The sequence below is a fragment of the Fibroporia radiculosa genome (assembly GCF_000313525.1).
Source record: "Fibroporia radiculosa TFFH 294 genomic supercontigs, scaffold205, whole genome shotgun sequence".
NCBI lineage: Eukaryota > Fungi > Basidiomycota > Agaricomycetes > Polyporales > Fibroporiaceae > Fibroporia > Fibroporia radiculosa.
In genome coordinates this window covers 1-20,222 of record NW_012133180.1, presented here as the reverse complement: position 1 = coordinate 20,222, position 20,222 = coordinate 1, and the positions used below count along the sequence as shown (strand labels likewise).

The following is a 20,222-nucleotide window of genomic DNA, read 5'->3' as shown; positions in this document are numbered from 1 at the left end:
TCTCCACACACGTCACGTCAAGCCGGATGCTCCGAAACTGATGCCAATAAGGAGGGTAAATCCTTCAGATCTTGAAATTCAACTTTGCAAACACCCTCCTTAATCCTGGGTCCTCGATGGATGTTTGGCACTGTCTCTGAGTCGCATACGTGGACCAAGTGTGTCAACGTATCCCAGGAGAACATAGAGACTGATTGTAGGGCATCGGAAACCCCATACCAATTTTGCACATCGAACCTGAAGGCATATTTAAACACAATATATGTATTGCGCTATCCAACGCATGTAAACGGGAATCGTACCTGACATACGAGGGAAAACGACGAGGGTTGACCTTCTGCTTTGAAAATATTGATACAATTACCTCTCTAAATTTGCTGTCCGGTAAATTGTAACCAACTGCAAGGGTTATCAGCTAAACGGGCGCCTTTCGAGTACTGAATCAAACCAACGAAGTGCAAGCAGTGTATAGCTGCATATAACGCGTCAGGTATTCGTCTCAAGAATAAGTGGCACATTGATACTCACATATGTGGCACAAAATGGATGCCGGAATGATCAGAGCGAAGCGGGACACCATTGAGGAGCAGATGAGCTGAAAATGGCCTTAGCTATGGTTCGACGCGTAGATGGACATGTCAAACCACATTCTTGTCCTGACAAAAGGGTCTGGAGTAATTTGCGCGCCGAAGTGAAAAATATGAGCAGTGAAATGTCGTATGCAGGAATAACATAAGAATCTCCACTGGTTTTCCAGAGAAGGAGCGCTCTCTGGAAATGAGTAACATCATGAAATGGCTGCCCCTGACGAAGAGGGTAGGCAAAGATGAAAGATAAGCTAAGATATTCAAAGACGTCATATAACGTCTCGAGATCAACAGGAAGCTCGTGGTCCATGACGTGGCTTTTGGGAATTGGTGGATGTTGGCATGAGTCTCAATATCACAATATAGGCTCAGGTAACTTACGTGACGTATAAAACTCCTAGAGGGGTCGTCGCAACTCCGCCAGCCTTTAGAGTATGCATGATAGGAGTAGTGACATGAACGTTATCCAGGTCCCACCTCTCTAGTATTCGTTCGACATGGAACTTTGCGGAGACGCCACGTTGATCGAAATCATTCTCGAGACCCTTTTGACACAGAACAAACCTTAAAGACGCCACCTCCGCAAGCGTCAGCCAAGTAGCAGTGCTCGCGGTTGATCTGCTCCGCCACACGCTCATATCTGGGCACGACTCCAGCAAAGTCTTGAACCAGCTTTCAATCACTGGAATAGCGCCCTCCAGCTCTGGTATGCGTCCTGCTTGAAACACAGGCAAAGTCACTGTGTGTGTGAATAGGAAGGAGGGTATGACAGCGTGATATAAGTGATCGAGTAACTTCCTATTGATCTAAGTGAGCATACACTACACTCGACGATAGTCCTCCAGTGAGCACGTCACCTTTTTTCTGCCATCAACTCCATAGCACGTACTCCAGGGATTAGACAATATCTTTGAAACAGGGCGATGCGGAGAACGTAGAACTGGATGCGGTAATGATAGGAAATAGAATCAAGTGGACCCAGCAAGTCGTTCGCTGGTCCAGTGCAATTCAGAATACAGTCTTGAGAGATCGAGTAAGAGGTCCATAACGAGGGCCGTTGCATCTGCCAGAACACTCCTTCATGAAGGAAATATTGTCGCACATGTTCGCGAAGAGCCTTTGTCAAAAGGCTCGCCAAGCACGAACGGGAAATCGAGAGCACTTTGGGATAGCGTGAAACTTTGTCTAAGCGAATGTCGTTGCGAATAGACGCTTGATGCAGAAAGGATCCCGTGAATATCGTGAAATTCCCTTTCTCAAAGGATTGAATAGCAAAAAGACGTCGATATTTGTTGTCATTGCAGTACTTCCCAGCATCAGCAGCAATTGTGGTGACCTTGATAACCAGATGATCAAGGAGTCGCAGATCATCGAGCGATTTTTCTAGACTACTCGCCGAGTGGAATGAATCCCCAAAGAAACAGCTAAGAGCCAGTATGGCAGAGGGAATTAGGTTCTGCGCAAGGAATTCGCAGGCGAGGATTCGTAAACGCTCGATGTCGCCAGAAGTGATAGCGAGAAACATGTCGATCTACAGCGACATGGTAAGCACATGGTAAGCACAGACCATCCTGAGCCACTTCGCGAGACAGACCTGATCTTTGGTTCCTATAGTCAACTTCGGCTCACGGAGCAGCATTTCTGCCGCATCTACGAGATCTGAAAGTTGAGATTTATCGTGTCGCCACTTGCCCGACGCCCTATAGCGCAGCTCGACATTCTTGTCGAATATTGGTGGAGTACCAAAGGACACGTTCAGCCAAAAAATGTCGACAAGACAAGAACTGGCTTGCGCAATGTCGCCCGCGCGGTGAAGAAGCGTGATTGCTTTTATGACGTCGCCATCAGTGAGACGATCGAAAGCGGCTTCTGAGAAACGGCCCAGTTCTTCGAAAAGATTAGAGCGCTGTAACATAAGATCGTGTTCCTTCATGAATTCGAGCGCCTTCTCGATGGGAGAAAATAACGCGATCGCAGTTCTATTTTTCCAACCAATGTTAGAATGATTATAGAAGGGAAGCACAGTGACGGGGAGACTAACTTGTCTTCAGATTTCTGGAAGAAATGCAGCGCAACGTCTCGTAACACGTCTTCAGCTACTTCATGATCTTGAATGATTCTGGCAGCTCTCATAAACCGACCCAGTTTGCAGTAGCACCGCGCGCACTCCGAAAACTCCTGCGACCGTTCATAGCATTCGGCCGCTTTCTCAAGGTTTGAGTTCCCGCTTAGGCTGTAACACAATCCTGCACTTTTGAAGTACTCGTGGATCTCGCTCTCAGACCTCAGGCTACTCCTGGCGGCCAAGGCAGATTTTCTGAAAGCCTCTGCGGCAACAGTAAAGGCCTGCGATCTATTCGGCCCTCTCTCCTGAGCTTCTACGGGAGTTTCGAAAGCTTTCTCGCGCAGAAGGAATGCCTCTGCAACATCGCGCTCTCTGTGGCAGGATGCACGCATGTAGCAATGCATGGCATGTTCGTAACGCTCGTTGACAAAATGGTCGAGACCTGCGGTAGCCCATTCCTCGATGGTGGAAGCTGTCGCAAGGCGAGGAAGTTCTCTATCGGCAGACCAAACGCGAATGAGATCTTTCGAGGACCAAAGTAGCTACGCAAATATGTAAATAAGAATCTGATAAAGCGGCAAATCTGATACTAACCTGAACAGGATAAGCTTTGTCCGAAGAATCAATAATCCACAAGTTCTTCCGTGCTCTTGTAAGTGCAACATATAAACATTTCAGCTAATGCAAAGTGGTAAGATCCAATTAGAGTTTTATTTAGTCAAAACCCGAATCTAGGACTTACATCATGGCATATTATATTATGATGGATTGGATCGAAATGCGGGACCGGATGGTCCAAAGCAATAGACTTTCTGCATGCATTCAGCACTATCTGCCACTGCGTGGCATCTGCAGAAGAGTCCTGGAAGAAATTAAACAAAAGGACCTATCCAGCAGTTATAACGTCAATCTCTGAATTAAGCAGCGCATTCCAAAATGACTGACATCATCAAACTCTTGTCCCTTGCTGTCATAGATTGTGCTGGGGGTGAATGTCAGTACCTCAAACACCGACAAATAACGGGAACTCACAAGACTAATGCCATACTCCCCATCTGACTCTGTAGTCGTTGCCGAGCATCTTCGTCTCTGACCAAAATACCTATGTTTTTTTGTTAGTTTAGTATGAATGCTACAATCCATGCACTGACATTGCTTCGCCCCAAAATCTACCAATTCCTTGCTACAGAAGATCTCAGTGATGACAAATAAGTCAGTGGCAGAAAAATCCACTCACGTATCTCCAAATAAGAGCTTCCGAAACTTCTCATAATCTTCATTCCAGTCGTTAAAGTAAATGGGCCTTGGCCCGTCCATCAAGCCTCTCTCGGCCGACAGCTTATCAATGCTATTTGGCCAAAAAGAAGTCAGAAGCTCAACAACACTCTGAGCGCAGTTCACAATTCCTGCATGCGAGCGGTAATTGACACCCAGATGAAAGAGCTGCGGCGTCGTCTTCTGCACACCTGGAGATATGATATCCTGAGAAAGGAAATAGTTCAGCCGAAGCACAGGATGGTTCTCAAGCCAAGAGATACCTCGATTCGATACATAAAAGCTTTCAGCTCATTGAATCTAAAAGCGCTTCCTGCTGAGATAGTTTGGGCAGTATCGCCCGCCCAGAATAGGCCATCTGAGTTGTTGCAGAGCAATCTTAAGACTGGAAAGAAGGCATGTGAGAAAAAAGTATCCCTTAGAACTTAGGTGAAATCTTACCCAAGAGATCCTTCATAAGGTTATCCTGCGCCTCGTCCACATACCTATCCAATAAAAAATGAATATATCTCAAACAAAATAAAATGAGGGTACCCAACAGGAAGTTTACCGCGTGCCCGCCGGGCACACCACCCCTCTCCACCTTCCGCAGCTCCGTCAATATTGCGTTGGTTCTAGCCGGTATTAGAGTCGCCGATATTGAAGAATAAAGACATAGATACCTGTCTGCATGGTCATATTCCCCGCGGGCTCGTTTTATCTTCGAATAATTCTGGAATAGTTGATATACGGCATCGTTCTGGTCCGACAAAGCATTCTGCGAACGGCGCATTTTTACTCGATCATAATCTTGCTCATCCAAATAGCCCCGTAGAGCCATGCACGCCTCTTCGGACCCCTTGATAACACCTATTCCAAGTTCAAATGAAGAGAATAACATAGTATAGGTATAACTAAGCATACCTAAGATCTGCTCAAATACATACATTGGCTCTGTAATCGCTCGCATAAGTGGCAGACCCTATACCAATACGAGACGGCACATACCTAGTTTCTTCCTGAGCGACAGCGGCATACATGGCCAGTAGAGTGCCTTGAATGTTTTGAAAGAAATGGGCTCTCCTTGCAACTGATGGAGTTCAGGAATCAAAAGAGGCACGTCCAGAGTACAAGGATACTTACTGAAGATACAGCCGAGGTGTCTCCGGGCCTCGCTGGTTCACGTAAGTCTCTTGCCAACATAGTGAAAAGCTGGAAAAAGACAGATTAGGATACCAAGATAAACTGATACAAAAAATCCATACGTACCTGGTCGAATGTTGTGAACAATGGAAAGTGCTCGTCCTGTAGTTCAGACCACTTCAAAGGCAGCTTACTTCGCGCTCCGTTGGCAACTGGACTCGCCGCCCCTACGGGATGTGGGTTGCTTGCAGAGTGCGCGACTTGCAGTTGGGCAAAGTACTCCGCAACTTTTTTCGCAAGCACGGGCGACTTCGTGATAAACATCTGTCGTGGTTTCTGCATCGCACCACCGTGTGTGCTCCATAGCCACTCTATGCGGAGCATTTTGAAGAGGATGACCGTCGTCTTCCTGTTCCAAGTTCTAAGATATGTGTTACACGAAAACCAGTGCGAAAAACGAACCCGGTACCACTTCGTCCTATGACATAACATGAAGATGGATGCTCAATAATGTTCATCTCGTGGTGTCTAATTATACCTTTCACATGAATGGCATCATGGAAAAGAGGAGGGATCACGCACGATACTTGGAACGTGAGGGACAGCTCAATATCTGCCATTATGCCTGAAATTTGCCGACATTTATGAGACGAGATTCAGTTCAGCCGGAAGGAGACTCTCACCGTCCATCAAGGTCTAAGGCAATGCGGGATTTGATTCATCAATGTAGAATCCCCTGACAATGTGACACACGAACCTGGGAAAACGGATAAAACTTATTCAAGCTGAGATTGCCACTTGTCAGCAAAATGCTTCGGGCGGGGAAACAGTCACGTACGCAAGTATGTTCTGGAGCTAAAATGAAGATTTAGTCAATGTGACTGGATGCACCTAACAAATGCGCACCTCTCCTAAATCCTCGTGATGAAGAGTTGGCAAAGTAAGAGTTTGTTGATCCTCCGATGGAGGTGGTAAGGGAAACTGAGCTGGAAGGACGATTCCATTCGTAGGCTCGCTGCGATAGTCGCATCTAAGACCGTATGTCAATGGATGCCCCACAAAAATGAACTGTTGCAAACCGTTGTTTATACGCCTTCCCCCTTCCTCCTAGAGAGTAGCCAACACTAGCCCAGATGCCCCCTTTCATATCAGCGAGCGAGACGACGCCGAAAATCCTAAGAGCTTCGCAGTGCATCAGCCGCACACTGCTAACCACAAAAAGGAACTGCAAACCTTGTATGTCGACCTATAAGTCGGGATGAATCAACCTGCTCGACGTGAAGGTATGAAGGTTGCTCACCATTTTTTCATAATCCGCGATACAATCTACTTGATACTGCACGCGCGTGAATCCAACAACGGTGCATGGAAAGGCTCAGTTCGGACTTACAATGAGACGCGCATCTCCTGTTAATTTCGCGCGGTAGATGGGAATATCTCCGTGACCGACGTGGCTGAGTCGCTTGTGGTTATCGCTAGTCCAGTAGGTAGGACCGCGAGACAGCTCTCTGAAACAAAAGACGTAGTTACATCAGTTTGAGCATGAACAAAGCAAGACCACATACTGTATCTTCTTCACAGCGATCTCGAAGAGCTGAGGCTGCCGCTTATATTTCTGTCGAAGATCTGTCGCGGCTGGCTTGGAAATAAGGATTGGCCATTCACCGAATCCTTCCGCGTTTTGAATGTCGAATAAACTGGCATACGCCCTCTGTAGCGTAGTGGGACCACTAAATGAGGTACTAGTCTCGGACAGTTGCACAGAACTCTCTTCTGTTCTATGCGCTGCCACAGCATCCGACCCAGCGACGGATGATCCAGCTGGAATATAGTGTCTTCGATACACCTCGCGCAAACTTGGCGATCGGAGTACGCGAAAGTACCCCTACATAGCCCATGTGTCAGACACGGATTGAGTAACGATTAACGTACATAGACTTACCTCCAATGTGCGCTTCAACTGCGCCAAAATCGTTAAGCCAAGTGCCTCCGCTCCCGACCGAGATTGGGGAACGGGGACACCGAGCGCAGCGAACGGACTTGAGCTTGTAAAGTGTATACGAGCTTCTCTCTTCTTTGCCTTCGACGAAAGTCCAGCTGTGCGACCAGTGGGGCCTGCAGGCTCACTGGACAGAACTTCCTTAAGCGCCTCGAGGGCGCGGAGTGACTTGTGCGTAGTCTGTCGGTAGCCATCCATCTTGTCTGATGGCGACTCTGACAGAAAATAGTGATACACTGCAAACCGATTCAGTAAGCTTGATGCCAATGAAGAATCAAACTCCATTGGATCCTCTGGGAAGCTATCCATGTCCAATAGACGCTGCGTAATTGTGGCAGATGCCTTATCACTAACAGCTGCAGTGATTGTCTGAGATTGACCGCTAAATGAACCACGACGATCTCACCAGAGAGGACGAATTCTATGAGATTCCGGACAGGCAGCATCTCCCGGACGGCTCGTCCAACGTCCGCCGCTGGATGGACGAGGTAGGCCTCGAAATCACCAATGGCGATTTCGACTGCCACCTGGTCTGTCATCAGCGTGGCGTCGAACTTATTGACATTGAATATAGGATTTTTGCTCTTTTTCGACACGTTGGAGGCCTTGTGGGATGAGGCCTTCATGGTGGAATGTGCGAAAGATGGTGAGAGGGAGGAACAAGAAAAAATCTCACATATCTGTGCACCTTTCCGCAGCTCTAAGGTTTAGCTTTCGCCTCGTGCGCCGTGTATCTATCCCAGAACAGAAGGCCGGAGGGCCGCCAGCTCGGCAGCGGTCAGTCGTCAGCTTGACCGAGAAGCCTTGCCTGCTGTTGAACATTGAACTGTCAAGCTACCGAACAGCTGCTCGATCTGCATTTCCAGCGCATGCATTTGTAGCAATTGGTAGCAACTTGAAGCTGGTCAGTAAGTTCTGACTGCCTTCAGGCTGCGCCACACTGAAGTAAATTGGGTTTGGCGTTCCAGCAGCGTCACTTTCCGCGACTCAAACGATCACAAGTAGAGTTACATCTGAAGTACACGGACAACCTAGTCCACACATGCACACTAGAATGTTGCATGAGACTGAACTAGATGGTCCGTAATCAACGCTATACACCAGTCAACACGCAGAACCGTCTCAATACAACACACACCTCCAACCGCCGATTAATCACACCAGGCCGGATGAAGACCATTCGAGAGTCAAAATACACGAATAACGGTCAGGATGCATAATGATAGCATAACGTCATGACCTGAGAGCATGCTGTACCATACATTTTGCGCGGTGGTGGTGATGATATGAAACACGTCATGACAGGAATACGAACGAACGGAAGCTAGACCAACTGCTCTGCGCACCGTACTCAGCGCCCGCCCTTGCCACCTTTCATCTGCTGCTTTGATACTCGTGGCCCGCTCGCCACTGGTGCGCGCCCCGCCGGCTGCATAGCACAAGCACGCGCACAGGCCGCCGATGCAGTACTCAGCCACTGCACGACGGTGCACGGAATACGCAGGACGCACCTTTGCCTTCTCCTTCTTGCTCTCCTTGTCTTTCTTCTCCGACTTCGCCTTCTGGATGGCAGCGGTGCGTGCGGCAGCGCGGACCTGGGCGGTCTGGTTGCGGCGTGCGGCGATAGCAGCGAGGTCGGCGCCGACGATACCGCGCTGGTGCTTCACGGTGCGGCGCGAGCGCTTCTTCGCGACCTCCTCTGTGATACCCTTCTTGTGCTGCCGGCGATATACCTGCGTCCATGCGATCTTACGGGGATTCTTGCGTTGCAGGAAGAGCGACTCATTCTTCGAGGTGGAAAAGCGGAAGACCTGCATATAGCAGTCAGCGTGCGCGCGAGATAATAGGAGCCAAAGGATGCACTTTGTTGTCCCCCCGGACGAAGAGCCGGCCTTTGCTGGGGTAGATTCGGAAACCGGAGAACGAGTCGATCTCGACTTTCTGCACTCAGCGGGACGGTAAGTACATGCTGTGGTACAAACGGGTGGAAACGTACCATCTGAACGAGGTTAAATACACGGAGTAATGAGGGTCAGCGAAGAAATCCGATAGAGAAAGCATGCCGGAGAATGGGACAGGCGTCATCTGTGGCTTGCTCCTGCCATCCATCCCTCCTGGTGCCATCGACCGGTCCTTCCACCGCACATTTTAAAGCACCTCGCATTTGCAACCCATCCAGCCTGTCCCGCTCGAAATAGCAGCATAGATTCGGGCTCACCTTGAGGATTTGCCGGGTGTGTTGTGCGACGGCGAGCAACGCGCGCCTCCCAGCTGCGTCCCATGCGCCAAATATTTGTCCTGTGGCGCACAAGCTCAACGCGCGACCTAGGCGCACGCAGCCCAAGTGTTCCCGCCTGCAAATGTACTTACTTATTCGCCTTACAGCACATACACCGCTTGTGTCGCGCCAATCACCAATCATGACGGATTGTATCAGCCACCCCTCCTGCGTTTCTGTCAGAACGGTCTATCGGTATGCCTGGTAGAATTTCTCAACCCGGACTGATTCAAAGACTCTCGCCCATATTCTGCCGAGCACAGGCGCAGGCTCAGGGTCCCCGTTGCCCACCGCGTTGGCAACGCACGAAAATTTTCAGCCCGCTTGCTTCCAGCTGCCACTCCAGGCTCCCCATGCCCTAATACCGGCCTGCGAAGGTCGACCTGGAGCGAGTGCGCGACGCGTGCCCGGGCTCCCCGTCCAGCTCGCATTTCCATCAGGCATCCGGGGAAGCTCTGCGTATGAAATAGTACGAGATTTTGCGCAATCTGGCCCCGAGCGCGGCGAGCCATGGCGACACGGCTCTTCTGCATCGGAGGGATCCCACGTCGTGCGCTGGAGCGGAGTCATTTCCGCGACGAGGATCAGACCGCGCACAGCGTGCCCTGTCCGAGTCGGGGCGTCCCCTTGTACTCTGCTCCCTCGCCCACTTCTTTTCGACGCCCGCCCGCGGGTGGGGCCGCCGCGGTATCATGATATCGCGTATCAACACTGGTCCCTCTCGCAGTCTGCCATCTGCTCTGGCTCGGCGCGGGCGAAGCCCCAGGCCCCCCCCCTGGAAGTTGCGGACTGGTCGGAACTGTCGACGGGCGAAGTCACCCCTGCGTTCTAGCCTTAAGTGAAGTTTTGCAGAATTCGGAAGCTGCTCCTGGAGCTCTGCAGCCCCGCGCCGATGCCATGCCTTGGAGCCTGCCAGTGGCGAGCGCAGCGAAGGATTCATTTCGCCCAAGGCGCGCGGCGCGACTGAAACTGATGCCTGGAAAGTGTCCTAGTGCATTCATTCATGCGACTTCCTGCTAAGCTGTAAAGGTTCTGACGCATTATCAGAGTGACTACGGTGCGTCCCGCATGATGACCTAGTCCAGATTAGCTCAGTGACGGGATATCTGAATGATGCTTCTTCAGATTCGGCGGGCGGTGGCCCTCGCGAACTGAATGCAATTCCGCGCGCCCACGTTGGTGGCTCGGCATGGGACCTGACACTAAGCACTCGCGCGCTGGACTAAAACGGTGGCGCCTGCGCACTTCTCTATGAGGTATGCCTGCACCGGGATTGCAGGACGCCACGACGGTGGGGCTTTGTCGGTGATGGGCCGGGGACGCCTGACAGATCCGTCTTGGAACAGCGTACGGGTCGAATACGCGATCTTCTTCTCCCCAGGCTGTCATCTTCTGTGTTCTGTCTTCTGTGTTTCCCGGGTTCTGTGGTCTATGTTTCGGCTTCCGTGTTCTGGTTTTGTGTTCTGTTCTCTGGTTCGCCAGATGACACCCGTACGCGTGGCGGGACCCGAATATGCCCATCTTGAGACCGTACAACGGATCCGGGTCTCCGAGAGTTGAGAAAGCGACAGTGCTCGTATTACCTCAGGCGAGCCGTCTGTCTCATTCGTCCAAATTCACCTATTTTTTTCGGCTTGGATGTCGGTCGAACGTCGTTTTTTTGTGTTGAGCTTCCGCTCCTACTAATGGGTAGATTGTATGAACAGTAGACCCGGTTCTCGAATCGCACAAAACGACAGAGCACTCGTCGCCACAATGACAATTTCTTCAGCCCTGTCCGACGTTAGATGGCACCATTCTTGCTCCGGTATGTTTTTCTCAACGGCGGAATATCAATTTTGAGATTGCTGTAAGCGCTTTATGTGATAAGAATTCCAAGACCGGCTTGCCGCCTTCCAGGAGCACGGGAACCGTGATATATAAGCTGCTATATTTGGTACGTCCTGTATTTCCGTTGCTCAGGCTGGTCCGGGTGGCGTAAGCTCCCATACGCCACCCGAGCTAACCAGGTTGCACCAAATGTAACGGGCATGTATACTCCCAAGGACCTTACATGTGATGGCCAGCACTAGTACATTCCGGTTACATCGATAGGCCCACGAGAGGCGTGCATTGTCGGATTGCAGCGGAGCCTCTATTACATAACACGGCTATTGCCCACCCCTCGAGGGTATTTGCGCTGCAAGCATAAGGACATATTTCCGGTGGAAATACTGCGACAATGCCTAAGAATATTTAAAAACAATTGGGTTAAATCATAAAATACTTGAAATAGCCTCCAAAACTACCGAAAATCTGCAAAATTAAGTGCCAAACTCTAGAAAATCATGATGAAATTTCAATGTTGATATCCTTAAAGTTATTCCACAGAATTCTAGGTGGAGATATTTTGCTACGCTTGTAAGTGATATGAACTGTGACTAGGGTGGCTGACGTTAGTTGATGCCAATTCTGGGCGGCCACATGTTACCAAAGAAGGTATACTGTACATTCAAAGCTCCGACTGGAATCCTGCCTACGTGGGCTTTCGGCCAGAGGTCTGTTGATGTGAATGTAAATAGCTGTAAGCACTTGCATAGTCTATACATAGCGGGGCGCCTGGACGCCGCGAAATTTGCAATGAATGGAGTGGCGCGGTGGCTGGACCAACATTTATGCCGGGACCAATGGCGCGCAGGCGGCGATGGGGCGATGACCAGCGCAAGACGTAAATCGCTATCTCGCAGGGCCTGCTCGACCGTTCGGACGTTCGGACTCGGGGCGGGCACCCCCCTGGAGGCGTCATAAGCCAGTGCTTCCCCGCGCAGATCCTGGGGCGGCGAAGATTGCATCCTGGATAATATGACCGCTATGCGTTAGTTCTAGAGGCGCCAAGGACTTGCACCATTCCGGGAGGCGAAGATTTAATTTAGGTTTTGCTGGGCAGCGAGGATCCTGGCACGAGAGCGGAGTCGGAACTGCGTTGAATGAATTGAATGGTTCAATAATGATTAATGGGGGGGGATGACGCGCACAGCCTGCGTAAGAATCCATCTGCAAGCCTGCACAGCTGCAGGGACGGTTGACGTTCATATTGCGGACCTGGACCTGAACGCACTGGGAGGCGAGGGCGGGCTGTGGATGTTACGAAAACGGAGCGAGACTGATCCAGGATATCTGGTTCGGGGCAGAGTCTAGCTGACGTCTCTAAATTACTCTAGATTCAAAGAGCGGGGCAGAAGGTTATCTGAGTGATATGATCAGCGCGCGCCCAAGGATGTTGGCATCGTCGGGAGGTGTGATAATCGCAAAGATGTCGTCTGTACGCAGCTACCAGGATCCCACCATTTTCCATTGTGGGTGCAAGAGATAAAAGAGATATTTATACTTTGCACACCGCAGCCTGTGTGTGTAGTATGGAGAGGACACAAAAGCGACTTGACAGGGCGCGGGATTGACAATAAGCGCAGCGGCATAGGAGCTGCGTAGACCCAGTGTTGAAGATCACAGGCTCAGGAACACCGGGATGCGCCCACAAAGGTGCTCCGCCGAGGAGAGGGTGGTGGCAACGCAAGGGCCGAGGAGGGGTGGGAGGGGGTTACGACAAGGCACGCAGGAGGCGACGCAGGCTGAATGGGTCCCAAGCGGTGCAGAACGTCCATCTGAAGGAGGGCGAAGCGAGGACTTCTCGCCCGTTCTGGAGCTGCGCGGGAGGCGGCGAGCGGACAGCGGGGGGGAGCGCCGGGCGGCCAATCGGACGGCGCCGGCGATACCCTGGGTCACGCACACAGAACCCTGGCGCCATCCCGATATGGCCAGTCCGCCTCAACGGAGCGGCGCCGGGCGACGATGGAAGCCACAGACGAAGACGAAGACGAGCGTTGCCATGCTTCGCCCATTTTGACGTCTCCTTTCTGCTGGCACCGCCGCTTTCTTTATAACCCCACCCTCCTCGTCCCCTGTCCCCCCACTCCGCTGTCCTCCCGCGTCTCGTCTCAGCCCCGCGGCCTCCAGCGCATAGCCTCCTCGCTATAACCATCTCTTTCCTCGCGTCCACTCCTCGGCCAGCGCACTACCTTTGCCTTTAGCCTTTGTCGCACCCTCGATTTGTCTCTCACAAGGTACGTACTCACTCGCCTCTTCATCGCCCTTCTCTCACGCGAATCTGACGTACATGACACCAATTATGCAGTGCGACAATTCCAATCACCTGTCCAACCGCCATATATCTCCACGGCCGACCACTCCTCACAGCCCACCTCACCCATCTACACCTACACCTACACCTCTCTCACGCAACGATGCCGGCGACGCTCTCTTCCTTCCCCGAGGAGCTCCTCGAGCGTATCCTCTTGCTCGTCCTCACCCCGGCCCCTCCTCCCTCGCACCCTCGCCCTACCTGGCACCAGCCGCCTCCAAGCATTCCCGGAGCTACGTCCGTCGCTCCGCTGCTCGTTTGCCGCACGTGGTTGCGTATCGCCACCCCCTTGCACTACCGTACGCCCATCTTGCGCTCCGCCCGTGCTACCGCGCATTTGGCAGCTACATTGCACGCCCACCCTGCGCTCGGCCGCTGTGTACGCGCTCTGCGCGTCGAGGGCTCGTTTGACGCTCTTCCCGACGTTGTCCGCTGGTGCCCGTTCCTCGAGGCCTTTGACATGACCGTCGACAACGGCACTGCGCCCCCTCCGTCACTCTCTCCTGCGCGTGGGCACGACGTCGTCGACGAACATGTACGCGCTTTCTGCAGCGCGTTTTCCGGCATGCGCAAGCTCCGCCATCTGGTCATCAGGAAGAACGCCTATCTGACGCAGGCCCGTCCAACGCTTGTCTTCGAGGAGTTGGGCAAGGCCATCAGGCAGTGGCGCGATCTGGTGGGTGTTTCACTGTCAGTGGTCCGCGTGCACGTGGGAGCAAACCACTTCTCGTCTTCCCCCGATCTGGTTGTCGGATTGTTGTTTTCCTTGTTCATCTCCCAGCACGCTGTTGTCCCTGTGCTTACGTCGTTCTCTCACGCAGGAAAGTGTCAACATCGATTTCCGCTTCTCGCCCTCGCCTGCCTCCGCCGCCTTTGCTGCTGCCCTTGCGGTGGCTCCCAAGCTGCGATATGTCCGTGCCGCTCTCCCTGCAGTGTGGAACACCACTCTCCTCGAGGTATGCATATGCTCCCTCGCGCTCAACGTGCCGCTCATATCCGTGCTTCTTCGTAGATCTCCGCGAACCCGGCTCTCGAGCGCATCCAGCTGACGCCCGACACGGAGCTTGTGGGTGCACACCTATTCCTCAGCGAGGCCTCCAAGCACCCGCGACTGCTTGAACTCATCCGCGCTGGTACGCCTGTCATGCGCCGTCGCGCACGCACGACAACTGCCATTCCGCTCACTGCGTCTGCCCCCCACTCGATCTCTCACGCAGGTGGTTGCCCTCCGCCCTTGCCGCGCGGGTGCGAGCGCATGGGCCAGGGCCTTCCTGTCCTTGTTGCCAGCAGCAGGGGCGAGTCATCCCGTCAGCATCAACGCCAGCATCAGACGCGCAGTGCACCAATGGGACGACGCATGAGTGCTGTCTGATGCTAGGCGACCTCACTCTGCGCACATGCCTATTCCCGTCCCTCCCTGTTCCCTGCTGCTTCAAGGCCTACAGGGTTGTATAATATTATAGGTGCATAACAGGATACCCCGCACACGCCATACCCGGGCGTGCCGCCGCATCGCGGTGTGCCGCTCATTGACTCGTACATCCGATCCTTTTACGCTCTCTCTGGACTTTTGGTGCGTTAATGGTATAACCGACGTGGACATTTGGTGTTTAGGACATTCTTTCACATCATTCTATTCTTCCTGTCTTTGCATTCACCGTCTTTCCTCTCACTCAAAAGAAGTGGTAATCTTATCTTCAGTGTATTTCTACATTACAATCTGCATTTCGTCCCTTTGCACCTCCTTCCTCACATTCGATATACAGCATCGTGTCAGCACGCTCGTACCATACTACTATACACATTGCACTCGGCTAGTGAGCTAGCCGGGCATGCATACCCGTAGATAATATGAATTGCTCGCCTGTGCGTACATAGCCTAATGGATATCCGGCTCAGTTGCCGCTTGCGAAAATGTAAACATGTTGGTCATCGTCTGTCCATCTGTCCTGTCAAGTTTCAATACAATACAGTTCTAGATGCTGCCTGTGTAACATTGTATACTTGGCATATGCTGATTTGAAATAGAGTGTATTGGCGACCAATATATCTTACGAAAACCTGGAGCTACTTGTGCTACCAGAAATGCACATTCTACAAATCTATTGTTACCGGAGTGGCATCTTTTCAAGCATTTTTTAATGTCCAGCTTGACATCTCAACGAGGGATATGGTCTTGCTACTAGTCTCCGCAGGCAGGGGTATGAACACTGTCCGAGACAGCTCGCGAGCTCCAGCTGAGGTGTGGAAGAGGAAAAATCTATGATGCCACCACGCAGGACGAAATGACAAGTGAGGCGAATCCTTGATACGCACTGGTACAGCAGGGCAGCCGTAAACGAGGCCATCCCGGAGCATGCTGCCTAGGCTGCTTGGCAAGGCCGGCTTGATACCCACCCCCCTGGAGGACATGATCGCGGTGGCCTTCAGCTGCCCGGCGGTAGAAGCACCCCCGTTGATTGGCAGGTGCGTCGCGATGGGTCAGTGAAATCCGGATTCCGAGCACACGCATCATGGCCTGTTGTCCGCCGATCGAGGAGCGGGACGGGAGCATTCCCGAGTCCCGCATCAGCCTGGGGGCGGCGTCTGCCACTGCCACTGCCACTGCCACTGCCACTGCCAGCTGAGTGCAGCTCAAACCTCAACCGTTCAGATTGTGATCAGCCACCCGACGCTAGCAGAGAGTGTCACGCCGTCGCGGTGATACGAATGATATATTCCACGGGTCTGGCCCCGACATCCCAGCGCCCGGCGGAGGAGTTACGGTTGCACAGTTGCTGTTACTGTACATAGTTACAGCGTGCAGTACTTACGCGAGGGTTTGCGGAGGCCCACCCACTCCTTCACGACGAAGAAATGCCCGCTTTCTGCCTGGCAGTGATACTTGGCCTGTTTCTGCGGGCGAGCCCCGTTCACAGTGTGAGTGGCACGTTCTCGACAACTCACGTAGTACTAGGCAAACGGGTTCCTTGTTGTGCTACTTGGATGTTACCGGACCGCCATCTGAAAGGTAAGTCACAGTCTTCAAAGTCCAACGCGCGGCCCTGGCTTTGGTTTGAAGTGGTCACAGGGTGTGACAGCCATGCGCGTTCGCTCACCCTCCGGCTCCTCGCGTTTTCTTTTCTCACTTCGCCATTCGTCAGCTGCACGGCCTTTGTTGTGACGGTTTGACAGAGTCTTCGAAACAAAGCAAAGAGAATGGGTCTTGGGCTGTGCCGTCCGCTTGGTGAGTACCCCTGATAATCTCTTCCATAGTATGTAGCATCCGACTCGGTAACGATTAGCAGGTGATGGGAGACCGCCAATGCCGGTTACAAAACCGAGGTCTTCGTGCTCGAACGCGTGGCATGCTCTAGAAAAGACTTGTCACACAAACGGTCGCGCTGTTCTTCAGCCATTTGGTCTTTGTGCGTCCATATATGCGGCACATGCGGTGATCGTTCTGGAAAACGGAATACGTACGTCCTGGTTCTGTTCCGGAGCACAGACCTCCACATGACCGTTCACGGGAAGCTCAATCCGGCGACCACAGCGCAGCTGACAGGGTGATAGGATGGACGTTTTTATTTGGCTGGGAGGAGGTGGGTGTTGCTACTTACGAGACTGGCCAGACGCGGGGACCAGAGCTGATGATGCGAGCTCGCATTGCAATTCGCGTAGGTCGGCCGTGGCCGCTCGTGTAGCAAACTCGGTCCCCGCAGGCTCGCTACAGAAACGGGGGGTTTGGGTTTGTTATAAGACCTACCTCGGTGGATCGGACCCCACGCGGGCGAAGCAGACGCGGAGCAAGTGCGGAGACGTCGATCTGGCCGGGATGAGGATGAGGGATGTTGAATGGGATGCGGGCCGTCCAGGAAACGTCGCGAGGTGCAACGTGAAGGACGTCGTGTACCCTGCCCCGGTCTCTACAGAATGCCGGGCCGACGAGAAGTCCCCAGCCGCGAAGAGGAGGATTGCCTTCCGGGCAGCAGCCGGGTCATCAGCGCCAGCGATTCTCTTGGGCGTGTTCGCCTCGTGCGCGAGGTCTGCGGTTCTGTTCCATTTGCCGCCTGCAGGCCGCCGGCACGGGAGGCGCCTCGAAGAGAAGAAAGGAGACGATGAGAAGGACGATAGGACAGGGCTCCGACGTGCGCGCCTGGCTTGTGCGTGCTGGTGTCCTGGTGTCCTGGGCGACAGAAGTCAGGACCGTGGCCGTGACCATCTCCGCGCCGTCGATTTGCAACTGCCTCTGGCTCTGCGAACAGGTGTCCGCCCATTCCGCACGGCGTCCCACTAGGCCCCAGATCGAGGCGGGCCCAGCAAGATCCGGCACGAACGCAGTCGACCTGCTGCAACGTGTTCGACCCGACTGGTTCCGCGAGGGTTCTATTGATACCCAACCAACATTCCATGCGGCGGGCAGATGAGATGCCCAATCAGGCGGGTGTGTCGTGCATGACGTCGTCCATGCGTGCTGCACGCCGTGTGTGAGACGGAAAAGCCCCCGGTTCTGTGGCGTACACACGGGCGGGACGATCGCGCCCGATCCCGCGCCCGTGCCGACGCGTCCCGCCCAATCCTGCGCACAGGCTCGACGGATCGGCGCGCAAAGGGCGGAGGGGCCGCACCAAGTCCCGGCGGCAGTCTACCGGGATCCTCGACGGCATCATCCGATCCATGCTTGCAATCATATCCCGCACATCGTTGTAATCGTCACTGGGTGCGACAAGTTGCGATCCCGAGTGCTGTCGAGCGCCGCGCGTCGAGCTCGCGTCGACCCTGTGGAACGGATCTGTCGAGTCAGCGCTAGTCAATCTGGACCCAGCGACAAGAATCGCTCGAGTGGGCTGCGTGCGACAGCACACCGCACTTGTCCAGAGTCTGCTCGGCGCTCAACAGTCGTTCCCGACGTGCCCTTCCAAGCTCTGCAGACATACATGACACACCCCCAGTCAATAGCACTGACCATGACAGACAGTCGCATCATTCTTCCCGGACCCGCTAGCCACCATCAGCCAGTGGCTCCCAAGGGACTTGACGCTGTGGCGCACCACGTCGTCCGCAATTCCATTCCATTCACATCCAAGCGCGCACCGCAAGAGTGGGGCAGACGAGCGAGCGCTGGTGCATGCGAATGCCTCGGGCAGACGTCGGGGAGCGCGATCCACTCGGAGGAATGCAGTGCGTGGCCAAGACCGGCCGTCGTCACGATCGCGCGCGTGCGACGCATCGTCCATATCGATCGCCGGCCTCTTCGCGAGTCGGTCGCAATCGCAATCACAATCGCACGAGCTCGAGCGTCGAGCATCGAATGTTGGAGCTTAAAATCTCGGGCGAGGCGACCGTAGGCAGCAACAGACGTCGCAGGTCTCGTCGCTCCGAGCGCTCATTGATGCGCCGCGTGCCAGATATGGAAATTCCCGTCTCCTCGAGCTCAAGTCGTAACTTTCCATGTTACCATACCTCGCCATTAAGCTTCAGAAAACCATTGAACTCTACGAGACGGCCTTAAAGGAAAGTGGAGTCAACCGGGTACATCGGAAATGAGGGTATGTTTAATAGTACGTCTCTCTTTCTTGCATCATTGATGTCTATCAAGTGGGCACCATTCATATACGGCTGGCGGGATCAAGTCCCATTACCTCGCAGCGAAGGATGGGCAGAAACCTGGGGACTAGTACGACCAAAGTGCCGACGGATCCAAATTGCGTCCCAGAAGGAAGAGACCGGTGCTAGTCTACTTTAGGGTGTGGCGGCAGGAGCGCGATTCTGTGCGTCGGCCTCGGAAGGCGGCCTCGGCGATGCGAGTATGGGGGGTGGGCGGAGGATGACGGAGTGGGACAGAGTAAGCCAGATTGCTCGCTACCTGGAAAGGAAGCTGTGGCAGCCGGCAGGGACGGGAGGCATATGGGTTCCCTACGTCATCCCCGCAATTCTTGCACTTTAGGTGTGGAGGCGATCACTACGAGGTCACGATGGGTTACAGCGCCACTGGCGAGACGATCTAACGTATGCATCCGTAGGGTCAGCGTACGCGGTGCGGGGAATGCGGGGTTTGGAGACGATGCCTGTGCCATCACACTGTGCAGGTCGTCAGGCGGGATGCTGCCGCCATGATCGCATCCTGCGTGGCAGTCGGTCGGTGCCCAATGCCCATGGCTGGAGCGGGCCATCGCGCACGAAGTTGTAATTCCTTATAATGCGTCCCTCAACCACATTTTCTCAGGCTGCATTGTTCAAACTCATTGCAGACGTCAGGTAAGAGCAGATTCCGTTCCAAAACAGCACTGCTCATTCTTTCTATGCCCTTCAGACGACCATCGGTCTTTCTCGAGCCCTAACGGTCGACTGTACAGGCCGATAGATGTTCAGGATACGCGAGTCCGATCCATCTCACTAGTATGCAGCGTAACAAAGGGATAGCAAGTCGATTTCTTTCTATAGGTCAAGCACTCGAGAGAATGGGTATCCCCTCGAACCCATTGTGCAAATCCTATGGAGGTGGTGTTGTACTAACGCACGCCCGGTGCGGAGTTGAGGGAGAACAGGGTATTTATATGAAATGCATCGCCGGGAGACTCGCGTTGATGCCCTGCAGATATGTCGCTCCCCTCTCGTCCTAACTCTTCATCTCTCACCGTAATCGCCAACATCAATCGCCCCCTTGAACCTGCCTCTAAATCTTTCGGTGCAGTCCGTGCTAAGGACGAGATTCTTCAGGTCGAAGATGCTCCTGCTAA

The 20,222-nt window shown here is 53.3% G+C and overlaps 2 protein-coding genes across 2 annotated transcripts; one reads left to right on the top strand and one right to left on the bottom strand.

Moving 5' to 3' along the window:
• Nucleotides 1-17: 17 nt before the first annotated feature.
• FIBRA_00419 (uncharacterized protein) lies at nt 18-9,172 on the bottom strand (the record flags this gene model as incomplete). The annotated part of the gene is made up of 39 exons (XM_012322315.1): nt 18-237; nt 303-399; nt 453-472; nt 529-595; nt 645-904; nt 969-1,385; nt 1,445-2,118; nt 2,182-2,566; nt 2,629-3,194; nt 3,247-3,330; nt 3,395-3,538; nt 3,598-3,634; nt 3,685-3,754; nt 3,804-3,835; nt 3,890-4,134; nt 4,191-4,312; nt 4,369-4,412; nt 4,467-4,541; nt 4,590-4,776; nt 4,831-4,860; nt 4,915-4,996; nt 5,050-5,118; nt 5,176-5,458; nt 5,512-5,577; nt 5,632-5,674; nt 5,733-5,745; nt 5,807-5,834; nt 5,888-5,904; nt 5,956-6,079; nt 6,129-6,231; nt 6,283-6,295; nt 6,350-6,385; nt 6,440-6,557; nt 6,615-6,934; nt 6,992-7,404; nt 7,455-7,668; nt 8,560-8,859; nt 8,912-8,989; nt 9,068-9,172. 39 exons carry the CDS (start codon nt 9,170-9,172, stop codon nt 18-20), a joined length of 6,201 nt encoding a protein of 2,066 aa, XP_012177705.1.
• A 4,434-nt stretch (nt 9,173-13,606) lies between these two features.
• On the top strand, nt 13,607-17,779 carry FIBRA_00418 (uncharacterized protein; the record flags this gene model as incomplete). Its single annotated transcript, XM_012322314.1, has 4 exons — nt 13,607-14,179; nt 14,325-14,459; nt 14,516-14,748; nt 17,164-17,779. The coding sequence occupies 4 exons, from the start codon at nt 13,607-13,609 to the stop codon at nt 17,777-17,779; spliced, it is 1,557 nt and encodes a 518-aa protein (XP_012177704.1).
• Between the last annotated feature and the right edge of the window lie 2,443 nt (nt 17,780-20,222).